This window comes from Pocillopora damicornis, chromosome 3 (genome assembly GCF_964200805.1).
Source record: "Pocillopora damicornis chromosome 3, jaPocDami1.2, whole genome shotgun sequence".
NCBI classification, from domain to species: Eukaryota; Metazoa; Cnidaria; class Anthozoa; order Scleractinia; family Pocilloporidae; genus Pocillopora; species Pocillopora damicornis.
Window position 1 is genome coordinate 25,644,853 of NC_142672.1, and position 15,732 is coordinate 25,660,584.

Genomic DNA, 15,732 nt, shown 5'->3' on the forward strand with positions numbered 1-15,732 from the left:
TCCTTTCTAATTGGCTTTTCGTTAATCATGACAGTTTGCATCAGGACTATGCTGAACAGGCCAGAATCACAAATTGAAAGTTTACTGTTGATATTGCAACGTACAAGTGTGTTTGAATAAAAATTGATTAATTTAATTTCGGCAGTGTTGGAACGCCATACTGGCACATTTGTTGTAGTGAGTGAATACTGCAAAGGTGAGCCAGGTGATTACATAGTTGGACAAACGACTCTACTGATTATTTCTTAAGTGTAGCCTAGTACACCCTAGTGAACGGGGCTAAGTTCTCAACAATCGAACTTGCGAAAGGAAAGTTTGCGATATGTGGCGAGTTCATGAAACCTGCTGGGAATGACTGGTCCATATCCCAGCGGCTAGGGCAATCGGCTAAGGCATTGTGGCCCCCCACAGGCAATGACAGGCGATGAATGAGTTACCAGTAATAACACACGTCCAAAAAAGTGAAAAGGCTTAGTTGAGTTATTTCTTAGCGATTTATAATAGTTGGTTTTCCTTAATTTCGAGACCATTACGCGATGTCAAATTCATAATAAACCTTGCGCATGGAGACAGGTTAATCGGTAGATTTACTGCACATTTCAAGGTTGTTTATACAAAAACTTACGCTTCCCTTGTAACAGCATAACCCAAATCCATTTCTGATGAAACAATGGCGAAAAATCGATAATCTCTCTCCAAAATCGTGTTTTTGGACGCCGGAGGCGATCCCAACCCAATCCAATCTAACTTTATTTATCGAGGGTAGCACGAAACAGTTACAATAATGGTAAACTTGTGGTCCTCCTACATCAAATATATCCTATGTATCTACTAAAAATACCCTTTATATATGTATATGAATGTGCACTAAGAGTAATATTATGTGAAATATAAATACAAAGGATATAGCATTGATAAAGATACAAAAGGAGAAAAATTGAGAGCAATTCAAAAAAAGAAAAGAAAATGGAAATGCTAGTTTACTATAAAATGACGAATGTCCTCATTCAAATGGCAATAGTAGTCATTCAGGCATTTATGTAGATCTGAATTTGAATTTGACATCTTTTAGGCTTTTAGGCTTGGCTAAATCTTTATATTGGGTTTCCAAAGTTGGTAACGTATTCGCAAGTTGTAAATTCGAATTGAATTAGGACCATATGCAACTGACGATGATCTAAGAAATAACGAAACATGTTTTGAAAATTTACAAATGTTCTTTTTTTTTTTTTTATAAGAACTATCCAATGCTTGTAGAGAATTCCTTGTTAAAATTTTCATGCCTCTCCTTTTTCAAACTCAACTGTCAGACCCTCCGAAATCATCCCTAAGAAAAGAGCCTTGCGAAAGGTTCATCTCCGAACGATTTGCCGCAATGTTTGATCTCAAATTAGGGTACGTTTGGTTGGAGCTATTCCGCGTCCGTTTAATTATGCCCAAATACGTTAGGTTTAGTCCTCTAAATGTTCATAAAACCGAGACTTTGTATTAAAATGATATTGGTTTGACTTCAATTTAAAAAGTTTGGCCGTTCATTGAAATCGCTAGGATAACATTAAAACGCGTCGAAATCGAACAACGATGTTTTGAGATGAAGAAACGTGGAGCTCATTACAATCTTTAAGATTTATTGCAAACTGTGACGTATTTTGCTCTTGAGACTGCTTCTCTTGGCAAAAGGAGCCCTAAATGATGTAGTATTGTTTTCCTTCTGGGGTGCAATGCTAAGTCGTAGATGATGTTACACATGGATGGAGGTTTAAACAAACCTTTTCTGGACTATTTAATATTCATTCACTTTTATTTAAAACACGTCGACTCTTATCTTCAGTAAAATCTGGTCTGTGTCTAAAACACAAAACTGAAACCGAGAAAAAAAAAAGCAAGATATGTGGGGCAAATTACCTAGCATCCCGCTCTACAAACTTTTTCCACGCTCTCTTCTGCTGGTATGTGAACTTTCTTTGCTGCAGTTTGCAAAGCAGATATACCTTGTTTTCTTGCTTTGGATATTCTTTCAAACTATGCTTGTCGTTGAAATGTAAAAAAAAAAACCGAAGGTATTTCGGTCGTAGTGTCGTTCAACTTTCCAGAGATATAAAAACTGGCTTCACCAGATAATGACTCGGTGATTTTGAAGACATTTTTAGCTGCATTTGTAAGGTTTTTTTGTTCTCCATCCTTTTCCTCCTGAGTCGTAATTTTTCATTAAGTTCAGAAGTAAATGATTTTCGGCGATGTTTGTTTAATGCACTTGGACTAATTGCATATTGATTGCAATTTACTATCTTCGGTTTTCCCGCAGCAGAATCTTCCCACCAACACCTTTCGTCATCAGTGTATTGCACTTCATTGTGAGACCTTCGGAAGGTTCTTGTCCTAGAGAGTTGGATCGAACCTTTTGTAACTTTCTTAGAGAACGCACAGCATTGCTTTCAAGGGAAGAGACTGTAAGGAAATCTTGTGTTACTGAGTTTCCTCGAGACCCACATGCCTCAGCATTTACGCTGTTATGCAAGGTGTCACCCTTGAGGTTTCTACGGAACACTGTTATTTCACTGGTGTCTAGGGTATCTCCTACATCAACAGATGGATTTGCTTCTGCCTTGGTCACTGAATGAGTCCTCAGCTGGCGTTTCTCGGTGAGCTCAGAGGTCACCGAGTTTCTTCGAGACCCGCACGCCTCAGCGTTTACGCTACAGGGCAGAATGTTGCCCTTGAAATTGCTACCGGACACTGTTATTTTGCTGGTGTCACGGGTATCTGTTACATCAGCGGATGAACTTGCTTCCGCTTTTGCCGCTGAGCGAGTCCTTGGTTGTCGTTTGGTGGTGAGTTCGGCAATCACCAAGCTTCTTCGAGACCCAGCATTTACATTACTTTGCAAAGAGTCACCTACAAGGTTGCTATTGAACTCTTTCATTTTACTGGTCTCTCTAGTATGTTCTACCTCAACAAATGGACTTGCTTGCGCCTTTGCCGCTGAATGCGTCCTTAGTCGGCATTTCTCGATGAGCTCTGGTGTCGCCGATTTTCTTTGAGACCCACATGTCCCAGCATTTACGCTATTACGTAAGGTATTACCCTTGAGGTTGCCACCGATCTCCGTTCCTTCACGGGTGTTGGGAGTATCCCTTTCATCAGCAGAAGTTGTAGTTGCTGCAGAAAGTAGCACACCCTTTTCTTGCCTCACATACTCCCTTCTCCCTTTCAATGGTTTATTAAGTGACTGAGATGGACTGTGAACGGAATCTTTCGAATGATGCACTTCCTGAATGTTTCTCTTTAAAGACACTGTTTTGTTGGTTGTCTCATTTTCAAACGATGAAAACAGTGTAGCGCTTTCCTTAGCTGTTCCTGCGTTCTCAAAGAGTGTCTTTACCACACCTTTTTCGGGAAAGCTGTCATAATTAGCCAGATCTCTCTCACCCGAGACGCTGAGCTCTTCCTTGATTTTTTCCTTAAATCCTCTCATTGAGTTCTTTAACTTTTGCATTCCATGTCGTACTTTAGACCAGTCCTTCTTCGAGTACTTAGAGGATGTCATAAGTAGTCTGTCAAAATCATCCTCATCCAAAACACTACTATTCCCTCCATGTATCATCGATGTTGAGACTTTCGTGGCAGTGCCATCATTTTTCCATTTTCCCCTTTGGACTCTCCCTAAATCTCTCTCTATTGCTCTGGTTAAGGCAACCTCCTTTGCCCATTTGGAACGTGAGTAGTTTCGAGCCCGTCGATGAACGTCTCGAACCAACTGTAATTTTTTTTCAGTTTGGTAGCCATATTGTTCAATCTCTCTTTCCCTTCGAGTTTGCGCTTTATTTGAAAATATTCTTAAAGCATCTTTCAAGCCGCTTGTTAGATGCGTACTTCTGCGCCTTCCATTCGCTTGAGACGAGGAACGTCTTCGCATCGCGTAAATTTCTGGCTTTCCACTAGTGTTCAAACTGGGGTTAATCTCTGAAATAGTCCTGGTCCTTACTTTATGAGTCTCGTCCTGTTTGCCACCAACATGAAATTCGTACCAATCAAGAAAGGCTCCGTCCATGATTTCTGAAGTCAGTCCTTCTACACAGCTTTCAGTTGTCAGGAGGTACTTGTGTAAATTAAGGAAACTTGGCCGACCTGCGGGGTCACTGAAACATTTTTTCATGATAGACTGAATGAAGCTTGGCCAGATTTCCAGCATAGGAAGGATCATGCGATCCCGACAGAGAGCTTGTTTTAATGTGATTCCCGTCAGCCATGACCACGGAACCTTTCTAGCCAAGGACTCCCACATTAGAGCGCCAAAACTGGATGAAAACAGCAAACAGAATTAATCAGCTCGATAAGTCTATTCTGTATGCAACAGTGATATCTTCTTACGTCCTGATTTACTCTTGCGATACTGTGGTTTTGGTTTAACTCAATCGAAATGTGTTTTATGGCGTGCAATTTGTAATTATTTCAATAAACCAAGAATAATCACCTGGCGTCGGTTGTTTGAAGGGTGAATAACGCTATCCGCTGGATAAATCTTAAATCCGGTGGATGGCGCAGTGCGTTTCCTTGACACTTATCCGCTGGATTTCGGTTTGCTATCGCTATTTCGCTATTCTGTTCATTTCAGAAAATTCTCCTATCGGTATTTTGGCTTGCTAACGCTATCCTACGGGTAAGTTACCCTATCCCTACGCTATCCTACGGGTGAGTTACCCGTAGGATAGCGTTATCCAACCTTTGAACAATTGGACCCTGGAGAAGACGAAAATAATCGATGACAATGCACCCTTAGGTTGCCTATCAGAGCTCAAAAAGGAAACTGAACGCAAATTGAACCAACCTGTAAACATCGGAAAATGTATCTGGTGGCTCATGTAAGATTTGCTCGGGTGCCATCCAGTTCTTTTGTATCTTGCGACATGCAATCTCATGATTCAAGTCTCCAACTTTCTGAGAAAACTCTAGGTTACCGATCTTTGCCCTAAACTTCTCGTCAATGAAAACTGAAAATGAGTTAAGAAATCCGTGAATTATGGAGAGGCTGTGAATATAAAGCATTGCTTTGGCTATATCTAATAGAAGATGAATTCTCATAGATAGGCTCATCTTTTCTTGGGTCTTGTGTAGCAGGTGGTTGAGAGAAGCAAACTGAAAATGCTCCATTACAAGACAGAGATGATCTGGATCAGGATCTAAACATACCGCCAGAAGTTTTGCTAGGTGTGGATGTTGTAAACGGCTGTAGAAATGAAATCAAGAAGAAAAAAACCGTGAGCTGATGTTACCTGTTATCTTGGATCCCTGTTTGATAGTTTTCCCGCCTTCTAAGTCACATGACCTCCATTATTCGCAGTCACTGGTGCACAATAGCAATCATTGTTCATTGTTGATTGAATGCGATTTCACAGGCATTCACTCGAAGTAACAAAGTGTGCAGCAACTTGGAGAAATAAGGGTGAAAACCAAAGAAGAGGAATTTTTGTTCTTACACTACCTTTGCATTTTTTTTTTTTCATTTTTTTTAGGAAATTCCACTAACGATGTCAAACGATATCTATGCAATGGAAATATTAATTACTTTGGTGGTTGGCAATTGTACAGGGGGGATGAGCACAATTTCTCTACTGCCTTACGACTAACAAAAAGACATCCTACCACAATATATCCACCTCTCTCTTCACAAGCGTTCTACTACCCTCCTGTCCCTTAACACGTTTTACAGTCACGAGGGAATGATTCCACAGTGCACTCTGTAGGGTCATGTGAGGCCTGTCTTCCAATAGCGCAAGATGGGGGACTTTTAACTGGTCAGCGGTGATTTCAGGAAGTACATCGGCCAATAGCTTCTTTTTAAGCTGGATTTAGTGAAAAAAAGGTGAAAAAAATGTTAGTCCAGATCGTAAAAGGCGTTGCTATCTCTGTTCTATCAGTAAAATGAAGTTGTTTCTCGGCAGTGTAAAGGTCAGCCCCTTGGCTGCACAGCTTGATCAATAGCCAAGTTGTCTGTCTCTCCTCCTTTCCTAAATTCCTGCTGGTTTTGTTTTATGATTCATCTTCTATTTACTCCATCTGCAGTTCACAATGTTCTCAGTCAGCGCAGAAGAACTCAACAAATCAGTACTAGAATATTCAATTATTCTTTTATTCACTTTACACTTCCTCGTTTATCTTTTTCATGTTCTTATTCCTAAATAACGTAAAAATTAGAACAAAAATTTATTCGGTGAGCACAACTGGTTTGGAGCAAAAAATAATCAGGAAACATGAGTTAAAACTGAAGATCAATTTTGAATGGAAACTTCCAACTATCTCTTTAAAGCATAAAACCTCAAAATGAAACCATTATTGGGACAATTATTAATTAAAACAATAGGATACATGTACCTTTTTCTCTTTGGCGACGTTTGATTCTAACACATCGTGTCTGTTGTTGGTGATTTTCTTGTTCTTCAACATCTGTATGAACTCTCCTGTTCTGATCTCTTTGGGCGGACAGACCTGGGCGTTCTTTGTGAACACAAGAATTCTGTTATGGTGATCCTCCTTGTTAAGGAATATAGAATAGCTCTACGCATTCAACGCTCTTCTTTGAATATGCTTCATTGACCGAGTGTAACCTTGTGCAAGTGAGAATGATTAATATGATTGTATTATCTAGTTTAACTGGGTGAAACTAAAATACCACTCACGGATACGTTATGCATATAAATTATGTTATGTCTATTGATGTCAAACTAAGATATCAACTCGCTGAATGAGTGCAATTGTAAAGGTGTAACTAGCACTAATCACCTTCTTATTGCGTTGCGTAAAAGAGTATTCAGCATATAATTTAACGTCTCACCTATTTGGGTCTGCTACACAATCTAAGGAGATGTTTCACGCAGTTTTGTTTATCTCCACTTACGGCGTAAAACAAAGATGAGTTCTCAAATTTATCTCATACGTCCACGTTGATTCCATTATCTTTACAAACCTTAATTTTTTGTGAATCTCCTCTAATGACATAGTCTATCAGACGCCCCGCCATTACTATTCCTAGGGTTGCATCTAAAGCAAAAAAATAAGACGACGAAAAAATTTCATTTCTACTATAATAGAATTATGCGCGCGCCTGCAAACTTCAATCATTATAATAGGCATTTTGTGACGTAACTAACAAGACCATGAAACAATTACAAATTATGCTCTTTCTTAAGTGAAGAGTATTCAGCAGATCATGAAGAGCCCACATATCCCCTTGTTAATATTTTTTTTCCTTTCTTTAACCTGACACTTTATATAATGTAGTCAAACTTCTTTATCTGTAGTCCACGGGACTGTTTAGAGTAATTCTTAATTGAATATCAGAAGTAATCCTGATTGCTTTGCTTTTGTTTACTCTTTGATTGATTCAGAAAACTTTCACAACTCTTCCAAACGGTCAGATGCAAAACTAAAGCCAATCGCGAATCAGTTGCTCGCGACTTTCACACTTTTAGGCAGTATAGTCCGTAAAACTTTGAATTCTTATTGGCTCTTTAAGGTATTTTCCTTCCTCCTGATTGGCTGTTGTGATTACTTCACCCAACACTCAATCGAATTAAAATTCCTGCTATTTTCTTTCCTCATGTTCTTTACATTTGACCTCTGAATAAGGTCATCCCTGCTAAGGGACTGGGCCTTCCTTTAGACAGACTCCCCAGATATGTCTTTCTATTGTTTTCCACTTTTATCAAAATGTTACCCCGTGAAATTAAAATCGAGAAGATCGAAAGGTCGGACTATTTTAGTGTTCACTCCTTCACTCGTTTCCGGAAAAAATATCTGACCAGGATTGCTTACATTCAACCGTTTAATCGTATTGTAATCGAAACTTAGGCGATCAAACCACTGCAAATAAAGATTATCAAACTCAAAACTTGTGATTTCAATACCAACACAGTTCATTATTTTGTGTCACAAGTAATAAAGATTGCAGCAAAAATCTAACTTTGTTTCTAAACCTTTTAGAGCAAATTTCAATTACGTGTCAACAGCAATCCGGGATTTATCTCGACTTCGCTCCGTGATTGGCCCAGAAAACTTGTGTCTCCGTGTCATCCAGTTAGAAAGAAGCTAACACAAACCGCGTGTTAGTCAGCCACGTTATCCCACGCTTCGAGAAACTTCCACGATTTGGTTTTAGATCTCACTATTTCCTCACATTATTTTTTATTAGCCGTTTGAGAACCTTGTCTCATTTTTATTACAGTTAATCGAAAAGTGCTTTAATGTTTTTGCTTTTTAATCTTGAAGCAGAGCCCATCAGGAATGAGATGACTATTTCCGAAGGAAAACGACGTTTTCTAATAATGATCCCCATACAGTTGGCGGAATTTCTGTCTGGAATCTCTCCACTTGTTGTTGTTATAACAACATCCTCTGCGTCTCGAGTATCTGCCATGGCAGCAGTCTTCAAATCTTGGATCGTAAAATGTTCGTCCACAGCATTTCCTTTGTGGTCCATGAACGGTTGACAGGCTCGAACCTTTTATGACCATCGAGCCACAACAAGAATGCGTTTGAGGGTTGTTTCCAACGTTCCCACAGCACGCTTTGCCGTTGCCTACTTTGTTGGAACAAAAAACCTACACAACAAAAAGATTTAGATTTAGTCTTTATAATAGAAATAAACAAATTAGAGTACAGTTTTAAATTTTCTCGTTTCCAATTTCGACGCGGAAATGAGGGAAGACACACCTTACTTAAGGTGCCCTACTAGGCGAGGGAAAGTGTATGTGGAGAGAGCTTCGTCTCTAATTATTTAGTGCTAAGTTCAAGACCCTTGCAAGTTTGGGTTTAAAGGGATCCCCATGATGCAATTTGTGTATGTAGTAAGAGAGAAAAGACACACGGAGCTATTTACGCGAGCTTCTCCATTACAACAGACATGAGTGTAAGGGTTGTAACTTCTCTTGCTGTGAGACAAAGAATGTGGTTAATGATGATGATAATATCAATGATAATAATGATGATAAGAATAGTTGTTAAAGGTGGTCTCGGGTCTGAGCCTTCCGACCAGCTACTCTTTGGATTTATCAACAATCTTTCCTTGGGGCGCACGCTTAGGGATCTTTGCGTGACATTCCATATAAAGGCTACCAAGAAAACAATCTCTGTCAAAAAAAAAAAATGGCTTGTTGTTTGAATACATACCCACAGCAATTGCTCAGATGCTAATGACTAGAAGCTCGAGGAGTAACAGTTCCACCACAACAGGTGTATCTGCCGCTATCGTACGGAAATGCTCCGCAGCAGGCATTTTGAGAACCAATCTTTTTCTTTGCGGCGAATCCACAGCACAGTTCTGTGTGGACATTGTACTTTCGGGATCCACAACAAGCGTCCCCGAGTTTCTTTGGTAGAACGAGATAACCAAAGCAACATAGCTGTTTTCTTGGGTCGTAATATTGATCGCCACAGCAATGATCGTAGTAACGAATCTCTTTAAGACTCCGTGGTTCTCTGCCATTGCGACGGTCGATTGATTTCAGGCCACAAGGCGTGCGCCAGGCTTGACATTGATCCACAGCTATAGAAGATGGGAGAGTTACTGTTTTCAAAGCACTGACACAGAATACTTTTCTTGCTAAAATGAGCCATGTTTAAGCCTTAAACACAGTTCAAAAGTGGACTTGTCATTTACACAAATATTAAATGACCGCCTGGGTCCCAGAAATTCCCTTTTTTCGCTAAAGAATAAGTTCAACCACGTAAGTTCGGACTCAGCTGTCGAAGTCGGACGTGGCCATGGAAAATCGTTATTTGAAACAGCCTAATAGATTTGTCAGTTTTTCAAACGAAAAGTTCGAAAATCGAAAAGGACCTTAACATGTAACATGCCTCAAATGAGACCCCAGATAAACTGTCCCAGTCTGATGATATCTAATGAATATCAGCAGTCAGCCCACTTTACCGGGGTACACTTCAGTGGGGCATTGCAAAACTCCACGCGATGCACATGGCCTCCCCACGCACAGACGTCTCAGAACCCTCTTCCATCGTTGGAAATGAAAGAGCCCTTCAGATCTCGTGTCCAGTCTCCCTCAAACGCAAGAACACCTGAGTGGTTCTAAAAAACATCTTCGTAAATGAATAATTTGTGAAGAGACTGGAATCCAATTGCTATTAGCCTGGAGGAATTTAGGAAGAAAAAGTTTCACCAACATAAAATGATGAATGCAAAGGTGGCAAAAACACAGCCAATCCGTCTCATGATGATTCTTGACCTGAAATTTCTTTTGGCCTTAAATATAAAATCTGTGAAATAAGAACAATGTTAAAAACCTGATAATTCCTTGAATTAAAATTTTAAAAAAACTAGTTTACCAAGCACACATACATGTAGTGTCACAATATCATAATCTATGAGATCCTAATCGATAACTCTACAAATCACTGATACGAAACATCTTTCCGAAAAGCCTTGTTGCCTAAAATATCCGTGCTCTCGTTGATTGATTTAAGACGTCGAAATCATTATCACGACAATAATGTCTTATATATGCAAGTCAGGAAAATTAGTTGACTAGATTCTCGTTTCTCGTAAGTGAGGTATGTTCGTCGAAACATTTCAATCGCTGTAGAATTTATAGCGAGATACCGGTTTTAAAGCTTATTTCCTAAGCTGCTATCCTATTGCTTCGTGCTGACAAGAAACAGAGCTATTAGTTGAAGCAAACGTAAAAATTTCCACCTCATTAAAACGAAAAACGGTTGTAACCGAAACCCTGCCCCAAATTGCATATTTTGTCATCCACCTACCTTTGCGAGGACGTACAGAAGAGTTTCTGGCTCTTCTGTCATTAGAGTCAAATATTTCATCTCTTTGCGCTCCATGGGGTGCTCTTTCTTCCTTCTCCTTTTTGTCTTTCCGCAACCCTTTACGGGGCAGATGGACACTCCTTCTCCACACTCAATTGAATGAGATGGTATCAAACACCTTTCAGAAGAAAAGGAAACCCGGTCAAGCTTCATGTGTTTTGATTCTTATTGGTACAGTTTATAACTACACCATGCTTGTTGATAGCTGAATTATAATCTGTTGCATTACTACTAAGCAACGAGGTTACTCGGAAGTATCAGACATAGTGTCATCATTAGTTGAATTGTGAACACGTCTCAGATGGTTTTTTGAAAGGATGAGTTGCTCTTTCGATTATCATAATTAGAAGTATACACTGTCATGGCAAAGGCGAATATATGAAATCAGACAAAACAATGAGAATATTACATGACGAAATCGGCTAAAATACTGTATCTACTTGTTTTTTTCCTGAGGTAAATAAAGGAACTATAGTAGTCAAAAGATACCCTTTGTTAGTATCTGTCCTTCTCATGCCAGAAAAAGGGAAAGATGAACAAAACTATGTTGGCATCCTGTTACAAGTTTTGCAAATATTCACGTATATTCCAAAGGCTTTATTTGAACATACCTGATTATATTTTCTCCACATTTAAACGGGCAAAGCACTTCCATGAAACTGCAAAATAAATCTTGGTGGTTTTGTTTATATTTTCTCTTGAATCCGAGCCCACATTCACAAGCAACGTCCATCATTAAAAGCTTGCTTCTATGCGCGCCCATTTCTTTCTCTTTGATGCTTTCCTGGCATTGTTGGCAACTAACCTCCAGTTCTGAACACCGTTCTAAGTGATCTTTTGCCTGATTCAGCGTTATTTTTGATACGCACCACTTACAGTGGCCATGAACCATCCCAAGCACTGCATTTGCCAGACGGTTTGGGCAGAAGGTCGTTACAGGCTGACAACAAATCTTACATCTGCCGGATTGCCCTTGGTTTCTGCTTCTAAGTATATTTACACAAAAGGCACAAAAGGAATGCCACATAGTGTGGCCAGTTTGGCGTCTAGAATAAGATTTTTGCTGTAAAAGAGAAGACGAAGAAAAAGTCAGAGAATAGCTCCAGGCTGGCAAGCTATAATCTGAATACGGCGTGAGTTACAATTACGCCTTTAATTTAATAAATAATTTAGCCAGTGGTAGTAACTTACCAGACATTACAAAGGTATCCAGCCGAAATCGAATCGCCAAATTTTATGTGATCGAAAACTCTTTTCGAGAGAGAGTGGTTCATTTTTTCTTTCTTTTTTTTTTGGCTTTTTCTTTACTTGTAGGCTATTTAGCATCTGTCAGGATTGTGATGGAATAAACAGCCTACTAGCCGGAGTATCAACACCCACAGGAAATACCTCCCTGCAACAACCAATAGGGAAATAACAAGAGGGTGATTAGCACTCCTGGACCGCTTGGGAAGAGCTTGAAACAATCCAGAAACTATTCAAAAAAAAAAAAAAGCTCGTTCATGTTAAACGGAATTGTTTAAATGTCAACAAATTGGCACTACATTTCTTTTTCTCAGAATGGTTAGATTACATCCTAATTATTTCTAATTAATTCAGTCATTGTCGATTTCATCAAGATAATAGTTGCTACATTTCTAGTGTAACAAATGTTGCGCTTCCTTGTTTGTAATTTTCGTAACCTGAAGACAACCACCAACAGTATTTCAGTTGAGTGTGGGTGCTGTAACGGGAAGGGGGGTATTGTTTAAATAACTTGTGAAAATAAATTGTCAGACAAGAAATAAATGGATGATGTAAACTATTAATTAAGGGAGTGTGAGATTTTTGTTTGGAGCATATTAGATTAAGCCATCAGTTTTGGTAGAAATAAATGATTCCTCTCTTTCGACCCCCTACAGTGTTTAAAAGTAGTGATTATTAAGGCCACCATTACAGATCGACGAAAAGGACTTTCATTTCGTGTGAGACGCATCGTTGTTCGTAATTTTGTCGATACTGAAGTCAAAATTACATAGAAACCGGCGACAGTACTTCAGTTGTGTGTGGGTAGAGTAACGGGAAGGGGGTTACTGTTTAAATAAGTTGTGAAATCCGATTTTCAGAAAAGAAATGAACGGATGAGCTAGGGCGAGCCTTTTTTCATTTGTGGCATCATTGACCTAACCCATCCGTTTGCTTTAAAAATTGGTTCATTAATTTGTGTGTCACATTCACAATAATTGTTGCCTCCCGGATATTTCTGTTCACTAAGTCGCGTGATTCACTTCATTTCAACAGGTCATGTATGGGCAAACTTGCAATGGGCGAGAAAAGAAAAAGCGACCGAGAATCAGAAAATGTTGGTAAAGAGATTTTTGCTTAGCTTCGCAGGGTTAAAGGTGAGAAGCGAAATCGCCCCTTGGTGTGTTGCAAATCTGGAGAAAGAGAGGGCTTTTTTCTCTTGTGGCGCATGTCTTAGGCAAGCCCATAGGAGATCTGAGAATCAAAATAACAAATAAAACACTCCAGTGAAGATTTAACAATGCGACATATTCGACGATACAACCTGCTCCTGATGTTTATCGTAATGAAGACTGCACAATTTGTATAGTGATATGAGGGGACTATTTTTGAAACGGCGAACTCTTAGTCCGTTGACGGAAGGCACTCGCCAATTTTAACAGGGTAACATGTTTTTTGCAAAGATGAAAATAAACAAGAGCGGCAATATTTTTTATCTATCTATTTTTTTTTTTGCCTTGTTGAAGCCCATACACTTCGTTTTGGCAAGAGTGAAACAAACGAACATAATTTTCAGAAGGCGTTACGGGAATGTTCATTGAGTTACTTTTATTTATAGGGATAGTAGGTGAGTAATATTGCCAGCACATTTTCGAAAACGGCTTCCAACCCGCCCCAATCTCGCCACATATAGCTTGTCAAGGAAATCCTGGACGTCACCTTGGCGGTTCCTTTTTCTCTCTTCACATGGTACTTAGCGCCCGCCCATGCCGACTCGGCCTCTTGCCTGTGCACTCAAGTAACGGGACCAAACGAAGATATTCTGAAGGACAACTATTCTGTTCATGGTTACGTTTGGCACGTACAGATGAAGGTTACTGTACGCAGCCCAGTCGTCGGTGTGTACCTCTGACCCGGGCAGGAGGAACCTTTGCAGAATATTGGACATTGTTCGGTGGTCTCTTCTTCTCACAACTTGGAAGTAGCTGCGACAAGGACTGTCTTCCGTAGAGATCATGCCAAATACCCACAATTCATCGCTGGTCCTGCGCCCTCTTTGATACTATAACGAGTAAATGTTTTAAAACGAAGATTGAGAGTTGTTCCTATGTTCATCAAAAGAAAGTTAAATTTTTATGTAATATGTGCGACATCAAGCGCCTTCTTGGCATATAAACCCAGTCTTAGCAGATTTAATGGCTAGTACTACATCGTTTGTGCCAATTGTTGGGAGTTACTTGACGCTATTTGACCAATTTATAAGTCGAATGAGAATTTGGCATGTGCCTCAAGGTCGAGCACAGTTTTAGTCTTTGAAAATTATTTTTGAAAGCCTATTTTATTCATTATTGTGCTCGAAAATTGTTTGATTTCCCTTTAAAGTTGCCCAGAAGTTGCTACAAAACTAAGTTTTCGAAAAGAAGCCTCCGTTCGATAGTCTGAAATGTAAATGACAGTGCACTGACTCACCTTTGATTTGTGCTTGAATTGACTTTTGTCACACTTGACCACGAACACACGCCCGCCAAATGGGATGACTGGTCTGTCTACGGGATTTCTCTTACAAATAAAGCAGAGAGTGGCAAACACACGTCCAACGGAGTTTTTCGTCTATCCAACGATGGACGATACTCTAGAGCGCAACTCGCGCTGACCCCACAGGTCTATTACAATTAATAGTTTTTTTAAGAGGAATCCTGGGAAAGTCGGCGAAAAAAGTGCCTTCTCTTAAAGACTTCTTGCCTCTACACCCTTTGCATCTCCTTGAAAAAAAGCAGTGGTGTAACTCAGGTAGAATTCCGTTTTATAATTATCGTTTTAAAGCTATATTAGCTTAATAGTAGTATGTCACTAATATAAAGAGGACAATTAAAAAAAAAAACTTTGTGTTGGGACTGTCAAGTCTTGCCACTCATAGCCATCTAAGTGATCTGGATTTCTCTCTGCTAATTCCATTCCTCTATTATATGACACACGTCTCAGAGGATTAACTATCAAGTTCTGCCGCTGCAGCGAAGTTATTACATTGAGGATTGGACCATCAGTGAGTATGTTTATGTTCATGAGATTCATCTTGATATGCTATTCAATCCTTTTTCTGTCGCAAATTGTAATAAAATTTTAGCACTTTGTTAGAAGGCTTTTTTCAATAGCTATAGAAATTCTCGCGCGTTCATGGATCGAGTCGTTGTCAATCCTCACCATGTCAGCAAAAGAAAAATTTTCTCGTGCAAACAAATGCAAATTTCTGAAAGGCGGACAGTGACCAATATCCGAATTTCAAAAACCGATTAGTAAGATTGAAAGAAGGCTAAGCGACGTTGTGGAAATACTTGCCGATGCAAGAAAGGGCATCAAAATAAAAACTAAGTGGACGATAAGACCAATTCAGAGTGACAGAATCTATTTCATTTTAGAAGTCAGCAAAGTAAAAAAAACAACAACACAAATAACAAAGCAACAATCGATCATGTTACGTGCGAGTGATTTTTTCGAAAACTTTCGCGTATTAGCTGCGTAAAAATTATCCACAATCCTATTGATAATAGAAATGACGCCAACGGGCTTCAAGCTGCGCCTCGTAGGTTTGGAACGTAAAGGACGTCATTTCCATGATCACAATAAAGTTGTAGATAATGAAAAACTCTGCTTAATTTGTTAACTTGCACTTTGTAA

The 15,732-nt window shown here is 39.4% G+C and overlaps 1 protein-coding gene and 1 pseudogene across 1 annotated transcript; both read right to left on the reverse strand.

The window, feature by feature from the left end:
• Positions 1 to 1,613: 1,613 nt before the first annotated feature.
• LOC113666873 (uncharacterized) lies at positions 1,614 to 7,081 on the reverse strand. Its single transcript, XM_027182674.2, has 4 exons — positions 6,373 to 7,081; positions 5,644 to 5,843; positions 4,829 to 5,227; positions 1,614 to 4,298 (listed from the first exon to the last, which is right to left on the reverse strand). Exons 1-4 carry the CDS (start codon positions 6,442 to 6,444, stop codon positions 2,285 to 2,287), a joined length of 2,685 nt encoding a protein of 894 aa, XP_027038475.2. The 5' UTR covers positions 6,445 to 7,081; the 3' UTR covers positions 1,614 to 2,284.
• Positions 7,082 to 13,665: 6,584 nt separating this feature from the next.
• LOC149049059 (uncharacterized) lies at positions 13,666 to 15,129 on the reverse strand (annotated as a pseudogene).
• Positions 15,130 to 15,732: the final 603 nt, after the last annotated feature.

Excerpts from the sequence above, each read along its gene's own strand:
- LOC113666873 (XM_027182674.2), bottom strand. The coding sequence starts at position 6,444 with ATGTTGAAGAACAAGAAAATCACCAACAACAGACACGATGTGTTAGAA. Across the intron at positions 5,844-6,372 it reads ACGTCGCCAAAGAGAAAAAG|CTTAAAAAGAAGCTATTGGC; the intron begins GTACATGTATCC and ends CACTAAATCCAG. Across the intron at positions 4,299-4,828 it reads ACATTTTCCGATGTTTACAG|TTTTGGCGCTCTAATGTGGG; the intron begins GTTGGTTCAATT and ends GTTTTCATCCAG.